General features: G+C 41.4%; 1 protein-coding gene across 1 annotated transcript in view; it reads right to left on the bottom strand.

The window, feature by feature from the left end:
- Nucleotides 1-27664, bottom strand: part of LOC117828310 (retinoic acid receptor beta-like) — a 256995-nt gene that overhangs the window by 17154 nt on the left and 212177 nt on the right. The window contains exons 7-8 of the mRNA XM_034705349.1: nucleotides 18864-19024; nucleotides 2818-2994 (exon numbers count right to left, since the gene is read on the bottom strand). Coding sequence (XP_034561240.1) covers nucleotides 2818-2994; nucleotides 18864-19024 — 338 coding nt within the window. The remainder of the gene's footprint in view (nucleotides 1-2817; nucleotides 2995-18863; nucleotides 19025-27664) is intronic.

Below are 27664 nucleotides of genomic sequence, written 5' to 3'. Positions count from 1 at the left end.
GTGTAGCAGAGAGATTAGAGGCTGAAAAATGTGTGTGCGTGTAATCTAATCTCTTCCACAGACAGCTACTCCTCATGAAGAATCTAATTGACCAGCATGATCAATTAATCGGATCCTGGCTCTTATTGGCTGGTTGAGTAGGTCAACCAATAACATATTAGGATCTGTCTAATGGGAGCTGAGCTTGAGGTCAATCCCTGTTGATCTGAGGGTATCAACTCACCACACAGTCAATGGATTTTCACACAAAAAGGAGCAACATTTAAATAAATATTGAATCCAGAGAAGAAGGAAACTTTGTGTTTGGTAAAGAGGTGTGTTTATATAACTGACACCGCTGTGAACGGTTCAGGGAAGGTTTTTAGCTCATCACTGAATATTTTAGAGTTCAGACTCCACTGAAGAAGCATCTAAACTGTGTATCTTAGAGTAACTCTTGTAAACTAGTTCACAGTCTGATGATGAATGTACATAAAAAAGCAGGAAAGAGACCAGGACTCTGTCTGACGCAAACTTGACATGAAAGTATACCAAGACCCAAAAGTTTTTAGAGGTTTCTTTGGCCGCAGTCTGAACTCCAAAGTACTGCAACATTTAAAAAATGGGATATTAGCTGTACACATAAACTGTACAAAGAACCGGATGTTACCACTCTAACATCAGATATTAGTCAGTAGACTGCTGATCTGAAGCCTCAAGCTGGCATTTTTGGAGCTACCAGGAGCCAGAAGTGACCCCAGAACTCTGTCATCTCCCATTGGATTCTGAAGAGGGGTCATGAAACCTAATGATGGCAGTCGCCATATTTGAAATGCTGACTTAACCTGAAACAAACGCGCCTGCCTCATAAAGAGTTGGGTAAGACATGCAGCAAATAGTCATGGGCGGGAGTCGAGCCAGCAACTAGGGCTATTGTCTTGGCATATGGGGAGCACGCTTAAACAGATAGGCCAACGGTGCCCAGCGAGCAGCCCCTCCTGATAACATACTAATGTTATCACACCACTTTCCTCAAACTTTGTGACTCTACCTGTTTTTATAGGATAAGCAGTCCCTCCAGGATTTCGCGGGATTTATTTGTGATTGTTGCGGCCCAAAAAGCCTGAATTTGCGACAGCTTTTTGAAAAAATTGCGGTGAAAGTTGCAATTTTTTTTTTTTTTCCCCAATAACATCTCAGGGGCAAGTAAATATGCTAAATTACAGTTGTTTTTAGAAAACATTCTTGATGTGGCCACTGACTGTATTTTGATTCTCTTGATTCACAGTAAAATGCCATGAAAGGACTATATTGCACATTTACGACGGTCCCTGAATGCACCTCGCAATGACTGAGGCACTCTGAAATTAATCTGCATCTTTGATGACTATGAGTTGATCAAAACTTACTAAATGCGTCTGATGTATCACCAAACTGGATTAAATCAAGCTGTAGATGCAGAGCTTTTTACGGTAACCACAGCAACAACGTCATATTAAACAGACGTCCCCCAGTTGTGTCTTTGTCACTAACGCACACCCGGGGTAAAAATCCTCAATGAAGTTGAGACAGATGCATGGAGGTGAGGAGAGCTGGTTCATAAAGCACACCTGCTGCAGGTAGAGACCAAGCTAACACTGAGCCCCTCAATCTATAAATAACAACGTTGTCATCCTCACTTGTCCTGCCTGCTGTCCCCTCTTTTAACCCGTTCTCTGTGCGTGTTTTTTGTTGAAAAGTGCCGATCAATTGAGGACTTATGTTTATGTTCCAAGGAATTCAAATTGATGACAAACCTGATGACGCACAGGGGCTGAGATTGAGGTAATTGTTCAAATTTGCGGGAAAGTTGCGCTGATTGTAAAAAATTGCAGGGCCGCGAAAAAATCGCGCTGATTGGTTGAATTTGCGTTGATAGTTGCGATCGTGAAATCGCAACTTCCTGGAGGGACTGGATAAGGAATAAAAGGTGAGTGAGGAGGTCGGATTGTCTGGTAAATTGTGAAAACCTTTGTCTGTCACTTGATTCCAGCTATCGGTTCTACTAGGAAGTTAGCACTGCCCCCTTTAGCGTAACCAGTTTCACCATACAATGTAGTCGAGGTTGATGACCTGGATCATCTGTTTTAATACAACAGACTAGTGCAGCGTTTGAAGGAAACCCCTCCCCTCTTGCAAGATTCACATCTTTGGGTACACGCAAATGAAACAAGGTTAAACGTGTGAATTAAGCAAGTATTCATGTTTGGTGTGAACACAACATAAGAGGGTCACATTTGTAGTGATAGACTGCTACACTAAATGTGTATTAAATGCTTTATTTACTTATTTTCATTTGCATTATCACCTGTTTCTGAATAATAAATAGAGTAGGGTCACTTTGACACTCCATAAAGAAAAATCCTGACATGTTGTTCAAATATTTAATAATTGTGCAGAGATGTTTTTAAGGGAGAAAGTTCTTCTTTGCCTATGTTACTCTGTTTTCCTTTGTTACGGGATTTTAGGATCTCAAAAGGATCCCTGTGGACAATTACTATCTGGTATCTGGTATCATAGCCTAATAAAAAGTTGAGCAGTATACCCTACTATCCTGGGCACCAAAACTTTTCAATGAAAAAATCTTGTAATTACGAGAAATGAAACTTTTAAAATGCACGATATCTGCAAAACAGTTCAAATGTCCCTTTACTTAAAAGAAGTAGAGGTAATTCTATGAGTTTCAAACTTGCAAGGCAGAAAAATTTGTGCTGAGGTATCAACTTCGTAAAAAAGAAAAGATTCTCATACTCCAGAGAATAAATCAGTTCCTTTCAAAATAAAAGCACCAGCACCCACCAGAATGTCCAGGCAGGCAGCTTTCAGGAGCGTGATCTGGTCCGCGATGGTCAGCCCCGTGAAGCCAGGCACTCGTTTGGCAAATTCCACGATCTTGATAATGCACTTAGTGGCCAGCTCGCTGAACTTGTCCCACAGGCCCAGGTCCAGCCTCACACGGTGGTCTGCACTCGAGTTCTGCAACAGACACACACACACACACACACACACACACACATGCAGAAAGAAATAAAGAGTTAGGCGTCAGGCGAAGACGAGGCAGCTACTTTGCACAGACGGCTGCTAATGATCTCCTCACTCTGCTCTATATGTGTCACACTTACACAGTAAATAGGCTCCATAAGACCAGAGCTCTCACACACACTGGCAGGATTGTTGTTGTGAATACGCTGAGCTGAGCCGAGCCGAGCTGGGCCCTGAGATAATGAGCCTAACAGTGTCAGTGGGATGCTTTGGCAATGACGGGATGCAGAAACAGAGCTGTGACAGGTAGCACAGAGCGGTTTGAAGCCAGAGGTGCCATTAATACAGATATACGGTCCAGAACCTACACAGGGGGGTGAGGATGGGAGGCAGCTAGGGAAGGATAAAGATATAGACAGAGGAATGAGGAAAAAGTGAAAGTAAAATTGATGAGAGACACCAGAGAGAGGAGAGAAGGAGAGGAGGTGACAAATAGAAGGGAGGAAAGTTTAGTAGGTGAGAGGAGAGAGGGATTATGGGAGGAATTTTCTCCTGGTGGTGATATGTAATATGATATGTCAGGTGAGTATAAAGCTTTAGTTTGCTGATTAACAGCCTTCAATTCACAATCATGTGACATCTTCTGATTGCTCTCTAAATCTGATTGGTCATTACAAAGCAACAGTCTGTTATTTCTCACTAGCAGACCCCTGCTATAAAGAACAGACCACTGCTATAGATACAGCTCTGATCGCAGACTCTCTAGAGCAGGGGTTCCCAAAGTGTGGGTCGGGACCCCCTGGGGGTTAAAAGTTATCTAAGATAGTACATTTCACCCATTACAGTAAAAAACATAGACAACAATAGTTGCTAAACTTGAAATAAACCTTGAAAATAGAAAATGTAATGAGTTTTCTGCCTTTCATTTTGTTAAATTGACTGCTGAGTTTAGGGTTAGTGAACAGTTCATTATCAAAAGAATCAGTAGCAGTAGGTTAACTCATAACAGCACAGGATACACAGACATAGGTGGGCTCATAAAGGTGGGCTAATTTTCTGCAGACCAGCTAAATGAAACCACATTAAATCACTTTGAGGGACAGTGGGGATTGCAAGTCTTTGGCATCTATATTTTGGGGGTCGTGGACTGAAAAATGTGGGAAACCCTGTTCTGGAGGACTAGCTGTAATCACAACAGTCTGCAGAAAGAAGTCTGGTTACTTTGACGTTGGTTTGTTTACAGTTGGAAAAAGAAAAGAGACAAAACACGAGAGAAAAGGAAGAAGAGGTTAAAGACCAAAACTATAGGTTACAGAAAAGAAATACAAAATCTACAAAACTGAAGTAGGTGCATGAAGTAATCACTTTAGAGAACAAGGCTAAAAAATGTTTGTGTCTTCTGATAAACAAAGCAAAAGCAGGAACTCAGGAGGATAACAGAATAAATATCTAACACTCAGTCCAGGAGGAGAGAAGTCCAGAAAATTGAAATAATAAAAGAAAAAAATGCGACGCAAAAAGGTTGACGAGAACTAGTGCAGTATGAACAGAATTTAGTAAACTGAAAATGATAAAATCTGCCAATGCAGCGAGCAAAGTTTGAGATGGGGAATGTATACAGACTTTCTAAATGGTCCTAGTTCCCTTGGCGTCACTCATTGGTTTCTTAAAGGTCTTTTGAAGTGATCTGTATATTGGAAATATGACTCAACTTAGAGACAGAGTTTGAGCTGAGGCAGGCCGTAAGCCTTCTGGCTAACAGCTCACTCACCTGTCAGTCAACTCAACCACATCCTTGATCATGCAAACCTCTTAGCCTGATACTTTCAAGTGGGACGAGTTGTGAAAAGTTTCAACTTTGTGAAAGAACATAGAAATTAGCTATTCAAATTCATAATGTTTTTGGTCGCAGGCTGTAAACTAGTACAATTTTACTCCAAAAACTAACATTTTAACATGGGCATTAATGTGGATTCCTGAGCTTTTGGAGTCAGCATCTAGTGGACACTCAAGGAACTGCAGTTTTTTGCACTTTTTGCAGGTTTCTGCTTGTGTAACACTTGTTTCAAGAAGCATCAAGAACATTTTGCTTGCTGCACTGACATATTTTTACCCGTTACAGTCGATTAAGTCCTCACTTTTGAGTTTTAACATCTTCAAATATTATGTTTTATCTGGACTTGTCAGGTGAACAGGGCGTAGTAGGTTGTAATGAGATATTTTGATTGGAAATAAGACAAATACACTGTGAGATTTGAGTTTTCTAAGTGAAACAGCACACTAATGAATGATAAAACATATACCTCTATGCTCAAGAATCTCTCACGGTTTTAATCAATCACATACCTTTTATATTGACTGATTCGTATTGTCTTTGCCTCCCGATAAACAAGGCGCTGCCTAATCTGTGCTGCTCATCTGTAAATCTCAACAGAGATGAGGAGGAAGAAGGAGAGCTCATAAATTAGCTTCAGATCAATCATTGTGTTTAAATATCCTCTCCAGGTATAATCCTGTTTGTATTCAAGCAGCTCAAGGCCACAGGTAGAAACACCATGAAGGTTAAAATGGTGCAATGTAAGACACCTCAGAGGCAAACACTTTACTGTTAGCATGTTCACCTTATTTAATATATTTAAGCTCAATTCCTGAACCTCCTGTTGCTTCTTCTTTTGTTGAATCTGAGGTTGCTTCCATCTCCTCTTTACTGCTTGTTTCTTCTTCTTCTTCTTCTTCTTCTTCTTCTTCTTCTTCTTCTTCTTCTTCTTCTTCTGTATCATCAAAGTGTATTTAATGTGTTTCATCTAAAAATAAAAGCTAAAGACGTGCAAATGGTTTGCGTTAACCTGGCAGTGAAGGACTTAAAATCCCCCCAACTTTCTGATCCACTCATTGATTATTATGGGTGAAGGATGCTGAACAGGCTCTCTGAGTTCACCTTCCATGTGTGTATCTTGTAAAGACTCAGTGGGGGATCTTCACATTTTGGGAGTAAAAAGGCAAAATGTTGGTCCAAAGCAGCAGCACCAATCTGTCTTTGAAGAAGTGATGAAAAGAGCGTAGCCTCAGGTCTGCAGTGTGGTCTTCGTGGGTGCAGACAGGGTTCAGGCCTCTGTCTCTGCTCATGTCTCTGTCCTAATTGGACTTCTTCTCTGCTCATGTCTCTGTCCTAATTGGACTTCTTCTCATCCATGTTACTATGTTTATAGATCTAAACTAAGAACATTGAGAGTATCATGTCAATATCGCCAAAAAATAACATTCAGAAGTGTGAAAACAGAGCAAAGCTTTCAGAATCTGGGAGAATACTTGAGATTTTGGTTATTAGGGCTCTGAGTTGGTATTTCACACTGGTTATAGTTTTAGGATCATAGCAGTAGATTAAAAATGTTAGCTAACTAGCTAACTACACTCAGGCATTTAAACATGCTGTAAAATGGGCTTTTTAACATGGCTGTTAAAGGAAACTTCTTAACCCTAACCCTAATCCTAACCCTAACCCTAATCATAATCATAACCCTAATCCTAACCCTAATCATAATCCTGACCCTAACCCTGATCCTAACCCTAATCCTAACCCTTATCCTTACCCTAATCCTAACCCTAACCCCAACCCTAACCCTAATCACAACCCTAACCCTAACCCAAACCCTAACCCCAACCTGAGAGGAGAAATCGGATCAGCCCATCTAAGCTGAGGCATTTGATTTTTCTCTATGCCAACATGAGGACATTAATAATGTTTGCTTGAGTTTGGTTCTGGTTCTGTTTGCTTGATTTTGGTTCTGGTTCTGGTTCTGTTTGCTCGAGTTTGATTCTGGTTCAGTTTGCTTGAGTTGGTTCTGGTTTTGGTTCAGTTTGCTTGAGTTCGGTTCTGGTTCTGTTCTGGTTCTGTTCTGGTATGGTTCTGGTTTGGTTCTGTTCTGGTTCGATTCTGGTTCAAGTCTGGTTCGGTTCTGGTATGGTTCTGGTTCGATTCTGGTTCAAGTCTGGGTCGGTTCTGGTATGGTTCTGGTTCGGTTCTGGTTCGGTTCTGTTCTGGTTCGATTCTGGTTCAAGTCTGGTTCGGCTCTGGTTCGGTTCTGGTTCGGTTCTGGTTCGGTTCTGGTTCGGTTCGATCCTGATTCGGTTCTGGTACGGTTCTGGTTCGTGTCTGGTTTGGTACTGGTTCGGTTCTTGTTCAACTCTGGTTCGGTTCTTGTTCGGTTCGGTTCTGGTTCGGTTCTGGTTCGGTTCTGGTTCAGTTCTGGAACGGTTCTGGTTCAGTTCTGGCTCGGTTCTGGTTTTTGTCTGGTTCGGTTCTGGTTCTGTTCTGGTTCGATTCTGGTTCAAGTCTGGTTCGGTTCTGGTATGGTTCTGGTTCGGTTCTGGTTCGGTTCTGGTTCGGTTCTGGTTCGGTTCTGTTCTGGTTCGATTCTGGTTCAAGTCTGGTTCGGCTCTGGTTCGGTTCTGGTTCGGTTCTGGTTCGGTTCTGGTTCGGTTCGATCCTGGTTCGGTTCTGGTACGGTTCTGGTTCGGTTCTGGTTCAGTTCTGGGACGGTTCTGGTTCAGTTCTGGCTCAGTTCTGATTTTGGTCTGGTTCGGTTCTGGTTTGGTTTTGGTTCGGTTCTGGTTCGGTTTTGTTCTGGTTCGGTTCTGGTTTGGTTGTGGTTCAGTTCTTGTAGGGTTCTGGTTCTGTTCTGGTTGAGTTTGATTCTGGTTCTGTTTGCATGAGTTTGGTTCTGGTTCTGTATGCTTAAGTTTAGTTCTGGTTCTAAACCTAACCCTAACCCTAACCCTAACCCTAATCCTAACCCTAACCCTAACCCTAATCCTAACCCTAACCCTAATCCTAACCCTAATCATAATCCTGACCCTAACCCTAATCACAACCCTAACCCTAATCCTAACCCTAACCCTAACCCTAATCACAACCCTAACCCTAATCACAACCCTAACCCTAACCCTAACCCTAATCACAACCCTAACCCTAATCACAACCCTAATCACAACCCTAACCCTAACCCCAACCCTAACCCTAATCCTAACCCTAACCCTAATCCTAACCCTAATCATAATCCTGACCCTAACCCTAACCCTAACCCTAATCCTAACCCTAACCCTAATCACAACCCTAACCCTAATCCTAACCCTAACCCTAACCCTAATCACAACCCTAACCCTAATCACAACCGTAACCCTAACCCTAACCCTAACCCTAATCACAACCCTAACCCTAATCACAACCCTAATCACAACCCTAACCCTAACCCTAACCCCAACCCTAACCCTAATCACAACCCTAACCCTAATCACAACCCTAACCCTAATCACAACCCTAATCCTAACCCTAACCCTAACCCTAATCCTAACCCTAACCCTAATCCTAACCCTAATCACAATCCTGACCCTAACCCTAACCCTAACCCTAATCCTAACCCTAACCCTAATCACAACCCTAACCCTAATCACAACCCTAACCCTAACCCTAACCCTAACCCTAATCACAACCCTAACCCTAATCACAACCCTAATCACAACCCTAACCCTAACCCTAACTCCAACCCTAACCCTAATCACAACCCTAACCCTAATCACAACCCTAACCCTGATCACAACCCTAACCCTAACCCTAATCACAACCCTAACCCTAATCACAACCCTAACCCTAATCACAACCCTAACCCTAATCACAACCCTAACTCCAACCCTAACCCTAATCACAACCCTAACCCTAATCACAACCCTAACTCCAACCCTAACCCTAATCACAACCCTAACCCTAACTCCAACCCTAACCCTAATCACAACCCTAACTCCAACCCTAACCCTAATCACAACCCTTATCATAACCCTAACCCTAATAACAACCCTAACCCTAATCATAACCCTAACCCAAACCCTAACCCTAATCACAACCCTAATCATAACCCTAATCACAACCCTAACCCTAATCACAACCCTAACCCTAATCACAACCCTAACCCTAATCACAACCCTAACTCCAACCCTAACCCTAATCACAACCCTAACCCTAATCACAACCCTAACTCCAACCCTAACCCTAATCACAACCCTAACCCTAATCACAACCCTAACTCCAACCCTAACCCTAATCACAACCCTTATCATAACCCTAACCCTAATAACAACCCTAACCCTAATCACAACCCTAACCCTAACCCTAACCCTAATCACAACCCTAATCATAACCCTAATCACAACCCTAACCCTAACCCTAATCCCAACCTTAACCCTAATCACAACCCTAACCCTAACCCTAATCACAACCCTAACCCTAATCACAACCCTAACCCTAACCCTAATCACAACCCTAACCCTAACCCTAATCACAACCCTAATCATAACCCTAATCACAACCCTAACCCTAATCACAACCCTAACCCTAACCCTAACCCTAATCACAACCCTAACTCCAACCCTAACCCTAATCACAACCCTAACCCTAATCACAACCCTAACTCCAACCCTAACCCTAATCACAACCCTTATCATAACCCTAACCCTAATAACAACCCTAACCCTAATCACAACCCTAACCCTAACCCTAACCCTAATCACAACCCTAATCATAACCCTAATCACAACCCTAACCCTAACCCTAATCCCAACCCTAACCCTAATCACAACCCTAACCCTAACCCTAATCACAACCCTAACCCTAATCACAACCCTAACCCTAACCCTAATCACAACCCTAACCCTAACCCTAATCACAACCCTAATCATAACCCTAATCACAACCCTAACCCTAACCCTAAACCTAACCCTAATCACAACCCTAACCCTGACCCTAACCCTAATCACAACCCTAACCCTAATCATAACCCTAGGATCAGGGTGAGAATGATTTTGTTACAGAATAAATGCACACAATTGGGCAATTATAAGGCTTCTCATAAGAACACAGTACGTAAAAGGGTTTTCAACACAAACCATTAGTTTTTGCAAAGTTAAGGTAAAATATATGGCTACAACAGATCCTAAATTAAGAGCCATTTGGGAGTCGAAAGAGCCGGCTCTTCTTTGGGGGCCGAGTTAAAAGAGCTCTCTGAAAAGAGCCCAACTTCCCATCACTAAAGCACATGCTTACTACCATTTGCACTCTTAGTTGCCCTTGGAACTATTTGTATTGTAAAACGTATCAATATAAATACTTCAGACCTGTACCATAGTGATAAACAGATAACACTTCAATTTGAATCAAGTAAATACCACTTGTATATTTTAATACAGAGGGTCATTTCATTCCTTGTGGACTCAACATGACAGCATTTATACTTTTCAAGTAATTGATCTTAAACGCTTTCAGAAAATGAACAGTAGCTAGACTTACATATCCCTTCGAGCCACCAAATGGTATCATAACAATGGTGTATATGCTGTTTTGTAATGACACAGCACAATTTTATGATTTACTAGAAATGTATTCAAATTATTTCACGGACCCCCAAGCTATGGTTTGCAGATCCCCAGGGGTCCCAGGACCCCACTTTGAGAACAACTGAGCTAGAGTACGGTAATTGAGCCAAATGTACCATAAAACATAAACAATATACCACAGTTTTCTATGAATGCATGATTATGAAGTGAAGGAGAAAAGATGTGAAAAAAGTTGTGCAGTGTCGCTGTCTTTTCCAGCACAGCGTGCACTCAACTTTCAATGAATGGGGATGTGTTTTGTTAATAGGGTCAGGTCACACGCAGCCATGTTGGAATCATTTTCCAGAACTATATGTGATTTTCCAGGACATTTTACTTTTTCCCCCATTTTCCAGGTGTTTTCCAGTACTGGAAAACTGGTCAACTGTTTTCCAGGTTTTCCAGGACACGTAGGAACCCTGCTAGTGCATTCGTGGAATGAGCAACACAGCAAAACGTGTGGGTAATGCCCCAAAAAATGTGCGAAAATCCCCTGAAATATCCTCCTGTTGGTATTCAATCTTGTTTTGAGCTTCAAGTGCTGCCAGGTGTGTGCCAGTCACAGGTGCATGACTGGCATCTTATGCTGTATCTCCAGAATCTGGGACCTAACTCTATCCTCCAGGATGACAACGCTCTCAAGGTGCAAGGTTCAAGGGTCAGGGTTAATTTTATTGTCATTTAGTCATATTTAAAAACATGAAGGAAAGCCAGGATCATCACAGGCTACTTCCAGAATTTGGGAATGGAGAAGATGGAATGGCCTGCCGTGAGTCCTGACCTCAACCCAATTGACCACTAAATCTGGTCAATTCAATAAGGGGAAGGGGTTGAAAATATTTGTTTCAATAAGGGATTTAATGTTACACCAAAATTAATCTATGGAAACCTTTCCTTCAGAGTTCTTGGTCTTCAAAGTTGGAAGGCCTCAGATAAAATAATGAGTGTGGATGAAATGTTTTAGCATGAGCGCTGCACAGACCAAGTTTGAAATGATAGACAGGAGCCAGGAGGAGAAGGAGAGAAGAGAGGGAAAAGAAAAGGCCATCAGATGAGAAGATGTAATGCTGGACTGACTAATATGCAGAGAGGAGATTGAGCAGCAGTTGGGGAATAGTTTGTGTGTAGGGAGGGGGGAGAGCTGTGATGAGTCGCTGATGGTGTGGAGGGAGAATCTGATGATCATTTGTTTGTTTTCTGATGGTTTACATGAAATAGTCCATCTGTTCTTCATGAGTCTGTACATGGAGCACAGACAGCACACAGACTCACAGGGGAAAGGTAACACAACAAGATACCATCCCAAACTATCCCTTAACAAGTCTACACATCCTGACACAGTGGGTGGTGGTTTGTGATCTGACATTACAAAAAGAGAAGAACAAGTGCAGCAGCAACAAGCTGACTACAATAAAAATGGCGTCACTTGTGTGGATGTTTTCACTGTTTCAGAGCATACTGCAACTTCAAAACGGAAAAAAAAGTCCTCAAGTTTAAACACAACAAATCTTTAAAGTCACCTGAAAAGTTTTCATCACGACGAAGATGCTTTGAAGGAATACAAAGCAGCATAAGCCGCAGCTAGCATAAGCCGCTGCTAGCATTAGCACTGATAAAAGAATGAGTGCCAATCCAACAGATTTTTGAGAACTGCAGAGGTAATGCAAAGCTAAAGCAGCAAATGACAAAATCTGTGACTTTCCAGGACTTGATGAGCCATTTTCTTTCCGAAGTAGAAGACCAAGGATTTCAGCAGCTACTATTTGGACCAGTATCCTGAGTCTACTCTGCAAACATATCCCTACTTGTCCTGTGTGAAGTGATCTCTACACACATTCACAGTCTGATCCACAACAAATTCAGGGTCAGAAGTTTGACCACGGACAGATGGACTTCTGACTTTAGTCTAGTGAGGATGCTGAGTTTGACGGCCCAGTGGTTGGATAAAGACTTTAACATGAAGAAGACGTAACGCCTAGGACAGCTGAAGAGTTAGAGTTTTTTGTTTATTAGAGTGTTAAAATTTATCTCAGCCTTTCTTACTCAGGTGTGCATAAACTACACATTGGGACTGTCAGGAGGAGGCGTATCCTTCTTCACATGTATGCAAGTGGACCCAAGTGCACAAGACTTATATGATGCATCAGCAATGACCCTCTCAGAAATTTGTACATTTCTTTCAACATTTGTTCTCTTTGCAGAGTCCACTTCTTCCTCTGTCGAGTTGTTCTTTTATTATGCAACAGGTATGCAACAGGGCAGGAGTGAGCATATTCAGATAACAAACAAACAACGAAATAAAAAGAGCTTTAGACAGCATCAATGAGATTTGTGCCACCGCTTGGGCCTGCAGAAACACTGAGCTGTGATCTGAGTGTACACAGCATGATTCACAGGCCTCAGGAGAGACGCAGAAAGGCTTTTGTGCAGCTGTAGATGACGGCTGGATCCCCTCTCATTTTCAGATCATAAATACAAACAGCAGAGAGACACTGACAGAGAGTGAACTGTGTCTAAAAACAGACTCTTTGGATGTTCAGGAAGTTTATTCAGCGTAAAACAGCGTAGTGGGGTTCATGTTTTAAAGCAAAGTAACTTACTTAAACGGGGAGTGTTTAATCTGCTGAAAGGTACAGCTTGAAATTTATTCATGATTCTTAATTTGTGATATTCAGTTCTTGTGGAAAACGACAGCTGCCCTCATTTTCAGTCTTAGCCGTTTTAAATTGAGCATTGTATAAACACATCAATTATAAATTAAGATGAGGAAGCCGTGAACTCTAAGAAAACCGAGCTTTAAATAACTTAAGCACATCAAAACCCAGACAAAGAGAATATTAAAGCTGTACAGAAATAAGAGTATCAGCCTGATGAGTCAATCTGAGATACTCATTCTCAACTTTTCAACATTTATAAGTGCAACCAAAGGACCGTCTGTACGTCTCCCATGCAGTCAGAGGAATAACACCAGAAGAAAAGACAGACTGAATCATTTTTATTTAAGCTGGTCACCAGAGTGTTATGTAATCTATAAACTCTTTTCAAATATGATATCATTTCACTGTCTGTGGAAAAACTGGAACCAAGAACGAGGACATCTATTAGCATGGTCTGCTTCAGAAGTTTTAACACCTAGGGCTTGCTTTATTTTGGGTCTGAAATGACTAACAGGTGCACTCCAGTAACTGGCTGTAATGGCTGCATCTTAACTTCAAAGTTAGGAAAAAATGCTACTTATCAAAGTACGTCTACGTGATTAAGAAAGGATCCCTTTACAGATAGTCCGATAAAACAGAAACAGACGTGACTTCACCCTCTTGAAAGCCACCACAATCCATTGTTATAAACAGTATTTTTACCTTGCATTTCACTGGAGTTCATAGTTTGCCTTTGCATTGATTGATAAGTATGTTTAGGGGCTTTTCAACCAGAAGAACCTGGAACCTTTGATTCAAGGAGCTTCTTTTCCCGGAACTAAATGGTTCCGTATTTCCAACGAGAAGATCATGCAAATCAGGCCAGTGATGTATGGAGAAGCAATAAAAGTAATTGCACTACACCGCCAGACCTGTAGAGGGCAGTAGGAATGATAAGAAGGCCATACAACAAAGATGACACCATAGGAGAAGACAGGCAGGGCAGCACCTTTATTAGCAATACCACAGTTAGCCTGTTAGCATGGAGGAGATTCTTCTTGTGCTGGTTGTGATCATGCTTTGTTGCTTTGAATATAGATTCACTGCATTGACACATGGAAGGAGACAAGCGTGAGTGGCAAAGAGGATTCAAAATGCCTGAAACGCTCGACTTAAAGCAGAAAGACAGATATTAAAAGCCACTGGTCGACCGGTGTTTTGATTCATAGAGCGACCCTGTTAAATGGCGACTTTCAGTCTGATGCTTCCCACACAAATGTCTTTTAGATGATCAGTAAAAACGCATCTGATGAGGATATTTTAACATTTTAATAAAAAAACTAAACTAGTAGGCATTCCCGAGGACTCCGTCTGTGTTTTAACAGCTATTGTAAATGCCACAAACACTGACACGTTTAGCTGAAGGTCTCCAGTTTACAGGGTCACTCTTCAGACTATAACACCGGGAGCTGACAGAGATACATTCACACTTTCAGGCTCAGAGAAGACGAATGTTAAGGAGTTATTAATTAAGTGAATCACAGGTTTGCTTGTAATGTGTTTGTGACAACAGGTGAGATAAAAACACTGTGGGTACTCTACCAATCAGAAACGTTCAGCATTGCAGCCCACCCCTTAAACTTCCTGGACCTTCTGAAAGTACTACACCCTGAGCAGGGCTTTTTCAGGAGGTAAATCAACTCTTCGGGAACTAAATTCAGACCCTGGTTCCTGCTGACGAAACACACAGTTCCTCAGAGGTCCTTAGTTCCTGGGTAAAGTTTGTGCTGTCAAAAAGCACCTATTGTTACACAGACATTTTTTCGCATGTTAGATCTGAGCAAATCTTTTGTAACTTTGAAGTCACACAAAAGCACTGATGAGAAATACCTTGCTGCCATGGTAGCCTCTTTCAAACCACAAAATGATCTGACTTTACAAGGTTATGGTTATACAAATGCAGAGTTTAAAAGGGGAAAGAAACATTTGGATGATAAGTTAAGGTCTGCTTCTGACAAAAGTTCTCTTTACAGCTAGTGTGAAGGTCGGTATTTTTAAGTCAAGCGCATCTTAAGATGAAAATACAACACAAAAGAATGCATTACATATCAACAATTTAATAGCTACCAGCCTTCACACCTCCCTGTTGACTGTGTGAAGTGTAATCCTTTGTCCTTTGGCTGTACACTCATCCTAAATCGTCACACTGAGTGAAAGCCTTTGTGATAATGTTTGATCAGTTTCTTCAGGATTTGTGGATGCTTCTGCACTGAAAAGATGTTGAATTTATTTAACATTAGCAGCTTTGCCAGAGTTTTAGAAACTCTGATTTCAAAAGTCCAGGTTTTCCTACAGCAGCATTTTTAAAAGAAACACTACAAAGAGGATAATCTCTGGACAACACAGCTCAGACAGCCCGTGATGTGGTCTCATGACACGCAGGACGGTGAGACAGCTTTCACAGCCCTGAAGCTGCCGAAGAAAAATACGCAGGTGGAAAAAAACTGACCGACTTATATGACATCCTTTACTGAAAATCCAATATGTACTCAATATGTTGGTCCTCTCACTTCAACATCAGTCTAAGCCCAGCCTGGGGAGCTCCTTCAGTGTGAGACGGCTTTAACACAGCAGCCGCCTGCAGCCCACAACCAGCACAGACAGCTGGAGCGTCTCTCTGCTCCTCCGCACATCAATCCCTCTGAGGTCGTTACTGTGAGGCAGTTAGCACCGCAGCTGCTGCTGGACACTGTCACCAGCAAATACAATCTATTGTGTGGCCACCCCAGAGAGAGAGAGGGGGGGCGAGGGAGATAAAGGGAGACAGGAGAGAGAGAGATCATTACATATGATCTGGGGTTAAGTGAGAGGCACATTAGGACTGTGCTTAAATCACAGACAACGAGCTGCAGTCGACACAACAGCACTACGGACGCTCATTCTCCTGATTGACGTCCGGTTTGATGGGAGAGGAGGAGGTGCAGACACATGAGAGATAGAGAGAGACTGTGTTTGCACAATGCACATATGTTGGAGGGGAGGAGGTGTCTGATATTAAAGCAACTTATCTTGCTCTCCCCTCTGGGTGGAGAGGGAGAGGGAGAGGAAAGAAGGGAAACAAGGAGGATAGCTCGCAGTTTCAACCCTCCTGCAATCTCAGTCAATTACAAGAGTCCCATAATTCAATTCAGTGAAACAAGGAGGTTGCACGAGATTTCTAATTTCATTTGCGAACATTTATCCAAACAAATTAGACAAGTTGCAACATTAGAAAAGAAGCCGGCAGAGTCGAGGCGAGGATCGCTCTGCAGGCTCGTGTGTACAGATGCAGAAAGCGCAAAGGCAGTAAAAGCAGGCAGCAGCTGTGACGGATAGCGACGGAGGACAAACTGTAATGTGGCTAATATCTCCATGCAGGGTGGCGTTACTGTACAGCAGCTGCCTGCAGCCGCAGAGCGCTAATGTTTTATTTTGTCTTTGAAAGTGCCAGGCTCGTTTTTCATCACCATCACTGTCAATGAAGCGTTATTCATTGTGGAGCTAAGCCCTCTCACTCGCTCAGCTATCTCAGCTAACCCGGCAATGAACTCCTAAATCACTGCAGACTAGGATTTGAATATTTCACCACATAATTGGAGCTTTAACCTAATCTAGGGGCGCGGGAGCTCCTCTTCTGTTTCCGACGAGGAGGACTCAAAAGGCGCATCAGGATCCAATCGCTTGTAATAATGAGGAACTTCTCACAGTCTGTGAGCAAGCATAATTACTGCTGATCCAGATTAAGGCTTTATCTGAGGCCCGACTGCCACTCCAACAAACAGCAAACACTGGCTTATATCACAACCAGGGAGCAAGATTTTTGCTATTATGTCCTCCTATTTTCAGCCGCCTCAATGCAGACTGTTTATTTTGTGAAAATCAGGAAGCCTTGAGGGAGAGGGAATGGGATGAGGGTGGAGTAGGGAGGGGTTTCAGTGATTAGGAGCTTTGTGTCGGGACTGAAAAGGGAAAAATAAAGAGTTATGGAGATGGAGGCTTACTGTACGTTGAAGCGACAGCAGCAGCTGCACACAGAGGAGAGCGAGGAGCTGCACTGTGTGACAATTTGCTCCATTTTAGCATCTCGTACACATCTCCGCTCTGAGGGTTTATTGTCAGTGACTGAATGATTTTCATCACTGCAACAAGAGAGACATTACTGCACATTATGGCTGCTCTGTGGGTTTGTTTATCTCACTACAAACAGTATTTTACATGACTGACAGGTGTCAGGAGATTTTCGAAACTAGCATCACCAAATCATGAAACGTGCACCTCCCCCTCCTGCTCCCAAACACTCCCTCAGTGTCAATCATCTCTGACTGTAATCTATATGTAAGTCATCTCTAAAAACAAACACATTAGAGGCTGTCAGCTCCCTGCACAATGCTGCCATGCCTACGTGTCAATCAAAGCACTGCTATCTCTGCTCGCTATCAAACCAGCAGCCGTCCTGCAGCTTTAACCGCTCCCCTGTCAAACATCACCAAAATCAGCCCAACAGTGGTTTTACATGTGCTGGACTCGCTCTGAAGGTTTTCTCGACACTTGTTTGACCTACAACTTTTGCTCGAGTCATGACGAGTGCAGACACATCCCTCAGGGGGAAAAAAAAGCCCACTGTCACTCAGAGTGTGTCCTTCTGCAGGGTCGGCAGCTTTGAGACTGGACAAGCGATGGCTTGATGTGTCCAACTGACGAGATTCTTCTTCAAGGACCTGAGAGGATTAGATTCCCCTCGGTATCTGGCCTTTCATGGGTTGTTAGTTTAGCACAGGGTTTGAGGGTTTGGGGAGGTTCAGGGACGCCACAGACCTTGACGTCTGCTTGGAGATGACAGGGGGAATAAAGCTCTCTCAAACCCTGACAAGCATTCACGCCGCCTGGTTTAGCGCCGTGCACACCAGGGGACGGATCCACTGCTTCAACATTTGATTTATGGAAGCAGATAATGACATAAGTTGGATTAGCTGAATTTATTCCACTTTCCAGACATGTCAGAAACCCAGAGGCTGGAGCTGGTGTCTGCCTCCAGCAGACTGATGGGCAGCTGTCTGCCTGCAAACATTCCCCTGATGACGGTTTGATGTTTGCAGCTGCATCATCTTCCACTCCTGACAGCTCTCTTTTAACTTCTCCTCTCGCTGTTGCAGCATATAAAACTGGGATAAACAAACACTGCTACTGTCTTAAGCCTGTCTCACCAGAGGCAGCCGGGAGTCATGATGTGTTAGCTGCACAGTACTAACATAATGCATGATTTTTATTGTCTTCCCATCACGCTTAATGTCCAATCAATAGCTATTGTGAGCAGCAGAAGAAGAAGTGTCGGCGAGGATTTGCCTGGACAGTCAGCTGCATTAGAGAGGGATTTAGAGTACAGTACAACAGATTGATTATCATTATGAGCTCTGCACTCGCTGCCAGTGTGCATCAAAGGAGCACACAGCATCATGTGCAGAGCAGGGTCATGGAGTTAGCTCTGATTATGATGTTTATGATGAGGGCCAGAGTCTCAATGATAATATCCTGTCAAGTCTTAGACAATGGAGAATGTCAGGATTGAAGCCCTGACCTGGAGACCTTTGTGAGACCTTTTTGAGGAATGTGCTTCTGGTGTGCGTTTACAACAATTTGATTTTGGCAAAGTTAAAAAAGCAGCAGTTGCAGGAGCAAGGTGAGGATAAACTTCAGCCAAACCGTTTATTGATCCACTCTAAGTTGCAGAGAGCTTTATTTTCCTTCACAGCAGGATAGTGAACTCACCGTGGTGTATTTGCCAAGCTGGCAGAGGGAGGGGAAGGTTTCTTGATGGGCTTTACGAATCTTTTCAATGATGGTCTCCAGCTCTGCTGTCAGCTCGTAGCTCTCTGCCAGCTCCGGCTTCGGGCTCTCCTTCTTCTTCTTATTCCGGTCATTTCGAACAGCTGAAGGAGAACAAAGGATTAGGATTAGCATCAACAAGGACTTGCAAACTAATGACTTGATTGTGGATGTTGACGGATCGAGAGGAAATTAAAGACAATTAAAGGAACAACTTTGCTGCTGTAGGCGGTTTTTGCTGACTTTTAATGGATGCAGCAGGCTGTGAAGTGAGAAACCTTGCATGAGGACAGAAAGTTCTTCAGTCTGCAGTCTGTCAGCTCAGACTCTGTCTGCTTAGGGCTGCTGGCAAAGTCTCAAACAACAGAAAATAAAACTATCTGTGAATATCAAGTGATTCATGGATGGGCTGGGTAGTTTTTGGGCCAAATAATGATCTGGATCGGGTTGATTTTCAGGCGTTCTTTGGTTTATTTATGTGGTCAGGTGTAAAGAAATGACTGATGTAACATTTGCCAAAAGTTTTAAAGAGAGACAGAATAAAGTCAGTTGTATAGTCTTGAGGTTTGTCTACACACTTCAGCATAAATCATAGACTGTATAATAAATGGACGTAGTTTCCGTGATGTAACCCATCTGTTTCTGAAGCGCTGTTTTGAAGCCAGTTGTTGGCGGGCGCCATATTGGAAATGCTGAAGTCAACATAACGTCTGTCGAGCTAGTGTGAGGTAGAGAGGCGGGCTTTGAGCCTCCTCACGAACAGCTACTGTGTTCCCGCCTGTCAGTCAAGTCACCTGTACCTCTCATAATGGAACATTCGTAATCTTAATATCTTTGAAACTTTTTTTTGTGCCAGGCTGTAAACATGTTTATTTCTGCTGTAAAGATCGGCTTTTTTCAATTGGTGTGTATGTGGTTTCCGGTACTTCCAGAGCCAGCCTCAAGTGGACACTTGAGAAACTGCAGTTTTTAACAGTTCCGCTTTGGCTTCAATTCTCGCGGCCGGAGGTTGAAGATCACTCTGTATGAGGCCTGGGTCAAAAGGAGGCAGAAAACTATGTCACATCTGCACATCAGGGAATTAACCATTTTGTGTTCTAGGCTTGCAAGCTAGCAGAGTTATTTGTTTGATAATATAGTTGTAATGTCAACACTGACTCTGCCTCCGATAACGTAATTTAAACGTCCACTTAATACGTACCTCTTCATATGAATTCCTGATTGTCTTGTCTCTGTAATAAAGTCATAACCAGGGCCACTTGAGTTCAGAATTTCAGCATTTAATAACATTTATTTTCAGTCAAAGCCTGATTGAACTGAGGTTAGAGACCCTCAACATGTTTCATAATGTAGCCAGAGATGCTAACAGTGTTCAGGTAAAAAAAGTGACCCTGGTGAATGCGTCCAAAGAGTTTACTTTGACATTATATGAAAAAACTAAATAAGGTGGCACTCGCAGAGACACTTTCAATGCTTCAGCAGCCTCAACAACCACTGATGCATCTGGATGAAAGTCTCCAGTTAACAGGGTCACTCTTTAAACCAAAACACCTGTCGGGATTCTGCAGAACCGAAGTCCACCATAGGAATATGGAACCAAAAAGCTGACCACACAACAACTGAACAGTTTGATTCAGTGCTTATAGCTTGATAACTCGGCCGAATAAATTAGATGTTTGCCAGTTTTTGATTACATCGACCATAAAGAGGTTTATTTCTGTTCAGTGTTTCTTCATATGCTTGACAAATATCAAACCAATGACACGAGGAAATGTAAAAACAGGATATAAAAACTGCAAAACACGTAGGAGTATTTATGACGTCAGGCGGATGGGATGTTAGAGATCTTGAACTTTGGCCATTAATGATTCAATGTTAAACAGCTCATCCTCCAGTCCTGATGGAATTATGTCAAATTTGACGACACCGACAAAAACAGAAAGAACAGAAATAATGCTTGGGATAGGATTTGACATCATGATTTCACAGAAGTCGCCTCGTGACCTTAGCTGTAGGTATTGTCATGAGTGTTCTTCTGCGTTTGTATTGTTCTTGATTAGTAACCCTGCTGACTAGTTCTTGCTCTATTTCCTGTATGCCTTGTGTTATTGGTGTTGTCATCGTTTCTTTGTGTTGTATTTTGTCACTATCCTTGTCTCTCAGTACTCCATGTGAATCTGTGATCTTGTTCTGGAGTTTAGTTTTTAGTGCTACCTGTTTTATTTTGTCGTATTTTCTCCCCTCTGGATTGTGTGCCCCGACCTTATTGTCTTCACCTGTGCTTTGCAGTCTCACCTGTGTCTCATTGCTCATTAGTGCGTCCCTCCCTTGCACGTCAGCTTACTGGCTGTTTTCGAAACGGCCTGCTACATACTACCTACGCATGTAGTAAGCAGTAGGTACTGCCTACTACATACTGCGTACGAATTTAGTCTGCAGTATGACTCATCTGTTCAGTCTGTTATACCGTATGCTGAGCCAGACGTCACTGGATATGCGGTTTCAGAAAGTGGAAGTATACAATGATAGCGAAACTGCTTCTTTAGCATCACTTATTATTCAAAAAGTTAAGAAGTAGTTTGTATGTAATTCAATTTTTTTTACAGCACTTAAAATCGGAGTCCCCCCCGTCAAAAAAAGAAGAAAAATGAAAAAGAGAGCGCTGTGCATTATGGGAAATAGTACACAAGGGAGACTGGTCCGATGCAGACTGAGAAATATTCCTGAGTCATTACGACATCCGGGAAGTTTTGGCATACTGCAGATTTTGCTCTTAAATACTACATACTGAATTTTGGCCAAATCAGTAAGTACTGTTAGTATAGTAGACGGTTTCGAAAACAGCCCATGCCTCTTTTTTTCCTGTCTTTCTCCAGCGTGCTCTTGTTGAGTTCCTTGTCACTCTTTGAGTTCCCCTTGTGGATTTTTGAAATTTTTTGGACTTTTTGCTTTGACTCTATTGAGTAAAGCAAGTTTTGTTTTGTAGTTTGATCTTTAATCTTAATCTTTAAATCTTTGAATTGTCTCCATGTGGGTCCTCTCCGTTTGTTTCTTTACACAACGTGACAAAAAATGTCATAATTTGAACATTTTTATCAGAGTGACAGTTGGGGGAAATTGTGTCAATGGCCACTGTGATTTTAATCAGTTCAGTCTTGCCTGTTATTGCCAAATTTGAAGATAATTCCCTTCTGGTATTCCTGGGATATCATATCTGATCAAGCACTGTTTAACATAATGCCATTGTCTTCGGCAGTACCTATAGGAGGGGCATAAAACTGCAGGGACTAACTTCAAACAAGTCAGCTTTAGACTGCTAGAAAAATTCAGGCTCTGCCAGTTTCATGAAAGAGGAAAAACATTCAACATAAAATGAGATAAAGTGAGAAACAGCTATTTTTAACCAAACTTCATTGAATAAAAAAATGACTTGTTGAACCTTTAATGTTGCTCCAAGGCCATGACAGCAGACACAGACTTCTCTAGGCTGGATTCATGCAGATGGACCATAAGAAGATGTTTGCCAAGAATAATTCTCTACATGTTGAATCTTTTTAAAAAAACAAACATGTGCAGAAATCTCAGGAGACCACCCAAACATGCAGCAGCTCCAAAGCTCAGGTTGTTGTTGGTGTTGTGTGTAAAATGCACCATGAGAGACTGAGTCCTCAGAGTCCTCTGCTTCATTAGGTGCACATCTTTGAAGTCCGTCACAGCGGGAGACTCAAACAAACAGACCTGTTTTATTACTCAACACACAGCATGATCATCCAAACATCACACGACTCTGATCAGCTGCACACACAGCTTTAAAATAACAAGGAGAGGAGCTGGGCTCACAGTGAGCGCAGAGACACCTGAGGGACCTTTCTTTAGCTGACAACACAACAGTCACAACCTCTGTCTTAGTTTACTGTAAAACCTTTCATAATCACGTACCAACGCTGCTCTGTGATCCTGTGTGATACTGAGATGGTTGAATGAGCAGCTAAGTGTGGGTTTGGGTTCACACCTGGTGCAGGCGTAAAGTGTAAATGCTGTGTAGATACAGAAAAGGTCACAACAGTAGGTGAGAAAGCTTCTTTTTCACTTGGCCCTCCTCACACTTTGAATGGACACATCAGCACAAACAGGGTTCACTTTAATGGTAAAGATGTCAGGGTAGATTCTTTAAATGACAATTTCTCAAATGTATAATGTAAAGGGTTTAATATGTAGTTATTAACCCCCCCAAACAATCCAACTCTAAGGTTCTCTTTTGGTCTCTTTTACCATAGAATAAAACCATCCTAACCAATTCCCACTTTTGATTAGCAACTGGTAAGCACACCCCCAAATTATGAAACGTCTTCTGCCTCTTAGAAAGCAGTTACAATGCACCCACCTGTCCATCAACATAGCCACGCAACTAATTATGCAAACGTATGTATAACTCACAGCCTTTATATTTCTCTATCAGATTCAATATATATTATGTACAAAAGAAAACAAAGATATAAGTAAGCTACATCCTTGGAGTGTTGTAAAAAGACTAATGTGCTCGTTATTTAAATGGTAATTTAAATTCTGAGTGACTGATTTAAAGGTAAGAAGGGGTGCTGGTGGCCTAGCAGTCTAAACGCCCCACATACAGAGGCTGTAGTCCTCGTCGCAGAGGTCGTAGGTTCGACTCCCGGCCATGATCATTTCCTACATGTCTTCCCCCACTCTCTACTCCCCACATTTTCTGTCTCTCTACAGCTGCCATATCATATATATAAAAAAGCAAAGGTAAGAAAATACTCACACACATAGTCAAAACTGAGCGTAAGTTATCTAACCTAGCTAAACACAGCAACACAGAGTCTGCAGGTTAACAATGTCATATTAGTTCACAGAATGGGCTACCATTAGTAGAGCTAGCACCATCAGCCTTCAGTCCTCCTTGCTCACACCTGTGCAGGTCCTCATTGCTCTAATGGAGTGGTTATATGTCAGTTTAACCAGACACAGCCTACATACAACTTTATCTCCATTCACAAGATCAACATACTGACAAACCATGCCAAGCTACCAGATGCCATCTGCCATCTGTGTTTGTTTACATCCAGGTAGTAGAGCATTATAACATTATGGCAGCAGGCATTAACCAAAGTTAAGACTCTAGCTAGTGGAGGGTAGCTGCACTACAACTTGGATAGAATATCCAACAACCTAAACACAAATAAGACACTAAATGTTTGAAAAGGATCAGTGTCTACTGAAGGTTTTCTCTTTGCTCATCCCAACTCACTTTTGTTATTCTATGTTAGCAGCAAAATGAATATGTAAAATGTTAAATTATTGCTTGATGGTTTAACCAAAACACAGTGACTTCTATGATATCATGAAATCCTGTTTGTCTTGCAAACAGCACAGCTATAATGACAGTTCAGTGCAAACATCATTGCTGTTGATCTGCTCATTTATCAATCTGCAATGCAATCTAGTAACTGTAATCTCTGAGCATCATAAACTGATGTGTGATTACAGATACATTTCCATATGTTGGCACTACTTTATGTGAAAGACCTCCTGACACCAATGTCAACATCTGGCAGCTTCTTTTCTCCACATCAATAACACCATCAGCTCAGAGTGCTGGTGGTCAGAGAGGTTATAATATTTACAGATTATTGTGCTTAACCTCTTAATCAGGTATTAACCTGAAATATCTAATCTGATTCATCAACAATGCTCTGTGTCCTAAAATATAGGGATTAGTTCCCTATCTTTTATGTAAAGCATAGACTTTAAAGTTTGATTTCAGCTTCTAATTTTAAAATAATACGTCTCAAACTCTGTTCTGCACTCTAATATGTGATTCCTGCACTTTGACTTACTCAGGACTTTACCCAACACCTGCAGCTCCAGTCCTCTGCCCCTCCTCGCTTGATTCATTGACTGAGACTAGGGTTTCATTTCAGATAAACCTCTACAACGTACATCAAAATAAGCTAAGATGCTGTCATTTTAGCAGGATGTGTTCAATTCCTCTGTTTAAGAAGGGGGACAGAGCGTTTGCAGTGAGGGGTCTGAAGCTCTGGAATGATCTGCATGATGCGATCAGGTCTGTTGAGTCAGTGAACGCTTTTAAATCCCTTCTTAAAACACGCTTTTAACACAGAGCCATTACGGATTTTACCAGAACTTTATTCATTTTTACTTGATTTTAATCATTACATTTTTTATTTTTTTTTAAATATGTTTCATGTCTTTATCTTGCCTTGTGTGACTTTATGACCTGCTTGTTTTATTTTGCACCCCATATAAAGACCTTTGTACCCTGACTTTTCAAAAAGGCTCTATAAATAAAATAATTATTATAATTGCTTTTTGTATTAAGAAAGCCCCAGTTGAAAAACAATGAATTTAGCGAACGTTATAATAATAATAATAATAATAATAATAATAATAATAATAATAATAATAATAATAATCTTTAATTTTATAGCACTTATCTAAACAAAGTTACAAAGTGCTTCACAGAAAAACACAAATATATATATATATAATGTATATAAATAAAAATAAAAATAGAAATAAAGTAAAATAAAGGAACTCAATAGTACGAGAATGCATAACAAGACATCAAGAGTAGAATAACATGTTTACGTATTAATGAAAACTTTTTTAAAGAAAAATCTTTTAAGAAGCAACGTTAGTCAAGTTATTCACCAGATATTGTGGACCTCGCCTCTCTACACAGTCTGCACACCGTCAGGGTAGCCCTCTATCAGTGTCTCGCATTAATAGTTCAGTGGAGACAGACTTGTGTCCAGCTAGCAGATATCTTCAAAACCCTGCAAACTGCACAAATGCACAGAAACGTTCTGCCTGAGAACAACACTATGAGAAACATATTTATTAAACATTATCTTTGCCAAGCTGTCCTTGTATGTCTGTTTGTTCTCGTCTGTTGTATATTTTATTGTTCTTCAGCTCTCACATATTTTAAATACTCTTGCTCACATAAAACTGTTCTTGCTTTTTGATTCTTGAATTTGATTATTTGGTATTGTTATGCAGCATTTAGACTTATTTCAAATTTTACTTTTACAGTTTCCTCCAGTGTAAATATTAAACATTCTTATTTTCATCATCCAGTCTTGGACTCAAACTAAAGGCTGACTTTTGAGAAAACATAAGAAAATAAATCGCCTGTATTTAAACAATGCTGCATATTGAATACATCAACATAATTTATCAGAAGCTGAATACATCACTCACAGACCTGAGGCCCAGTAAAACATATCAGTATGTATTTTCAGACACAAACAGTCTCAGAACAAAATCTGTCACATCCAGCGAGTCCATATGCTGTAGATATGTTTCATTTTGATTTATATAGGGCATATAACACCCCCATCTCTCATCTCATGTTCCCTCTCCGCATCATCGGATCATCTTAATGCATCAAAATGAAAGAGGAGTCAATATAATTTCCTGTTTCAGAGATTTAGACTGAGTGTTTTGGTCAGCCGCGGCCTCGTTCTGATTTCTGTCACTGCTAAGAGGCAGCAACACCGCACTGATGTTAATCACTCTATACATCCTGACCTACATCTCCGACCTCCATTAAATGTATATTTATATATGTTTACTGTCAGCTACATCAGCTGAGATCAGACAGTCAGTTAAGAAAATTTGGACAGCAGAAATGTTCATTATGATTCATCAGAGCACAGGAAAATGAGACAAACACTAATTTTTCAGTTCACATCTGATTTTAGAGACTTTTACTGCTTCAATACATTAAAAAATACCTTCAAAGATGTGATATGAAATCTAGTGAATCAATCTGCGTCATCTTGTCGGTCATTGTGGTTTAAAGTGTCCGTGTGGGGTCAGTGGGAGGGGCTTAACTGACAGGTGATAGACACTTGGTATGCATTCTAGCTGCTTCTCTACAGAGAAAATCTGCTTTCTGACACACTGCATATCACAACTGTGAGCTCAGACAAAAGCAGTGTAGTCTGAGAATCACCTTTTTACAAAATCCAATATGCTTTCAAAACAAAACGAAGAAAAAACACTTCTTTATAAATATTTAAACCCTCCAATCTCTGCAACAGAAACGGTCTGCACAGGCTTTTCTTGTTTTTTGTGATGTTACTTTTTGGAGTATTTTTGGATGCATTTTGATTCCCTTCAAATGGAAAAACCTAAGCTCTGAGGTTTTGTGAATTTATGGCTTTAAAAGTTTTCAAACAGAGTCATAAATGAAAGAAAAAACTGTAAGGCTCTCCTTCATGATATGCTCAATACTCAGAAAAACCCTGATCTGACAGTTTTCATCAAAGAAGCAACAAAATGCTTCTGAACGACCCAGAAGTCAGAGGACCTTTCACAGTTTTGTGTTTTAATCTTTAAGAGCAGGGAGAAAAGCTGTTGTTTAATGGGGTAGCAATGACTGTCAACAAAAAATCATTAAAAACTTGGTTGCCTATGAATTGAATTGTGAATAGTTAGTCAGTTATGTCATTGCATGTTTTTTTATGCTGCAGGCATATTATTATTTTCCAGAGATGAGTTGCTGAGACCATAGACTATAAATAATGGACGTAGTATCCATGATGTCACTCTTCTGTTTCTGAAGCGCTGTTTTGAAGCCAAACGTCGGCAGAGCCATATTGGAAATGTTGAACTCAACCTAACTGCTGTCGAGCTAGTGTGAAGTAAAGAGGCAGGCTTTGAGCCTCCTCGCCAACAGCTACAGTGTTCCC

The sequence above is a fragment of the Notolabrus celidotus genome, chromosome 16 (assembly GCF_009762535.1).
Source record: "Notolabrus celidotus isolate fNotCel1 chromosome 16, fNotCel1.pri, whole genome shotgun sequence".
In the NCBI taxonomy this organism is placed as follows: Eukaryota; Metazoa; Chordata; class Actinopteri; order Labriformes; family Labridae; genus Notolabrus; species Notolabrus celidotus.
Note: the sequence above shows the minus strand (reverse complement) of the source record. Positions and strands in the feature narration are given on the sequence as shown.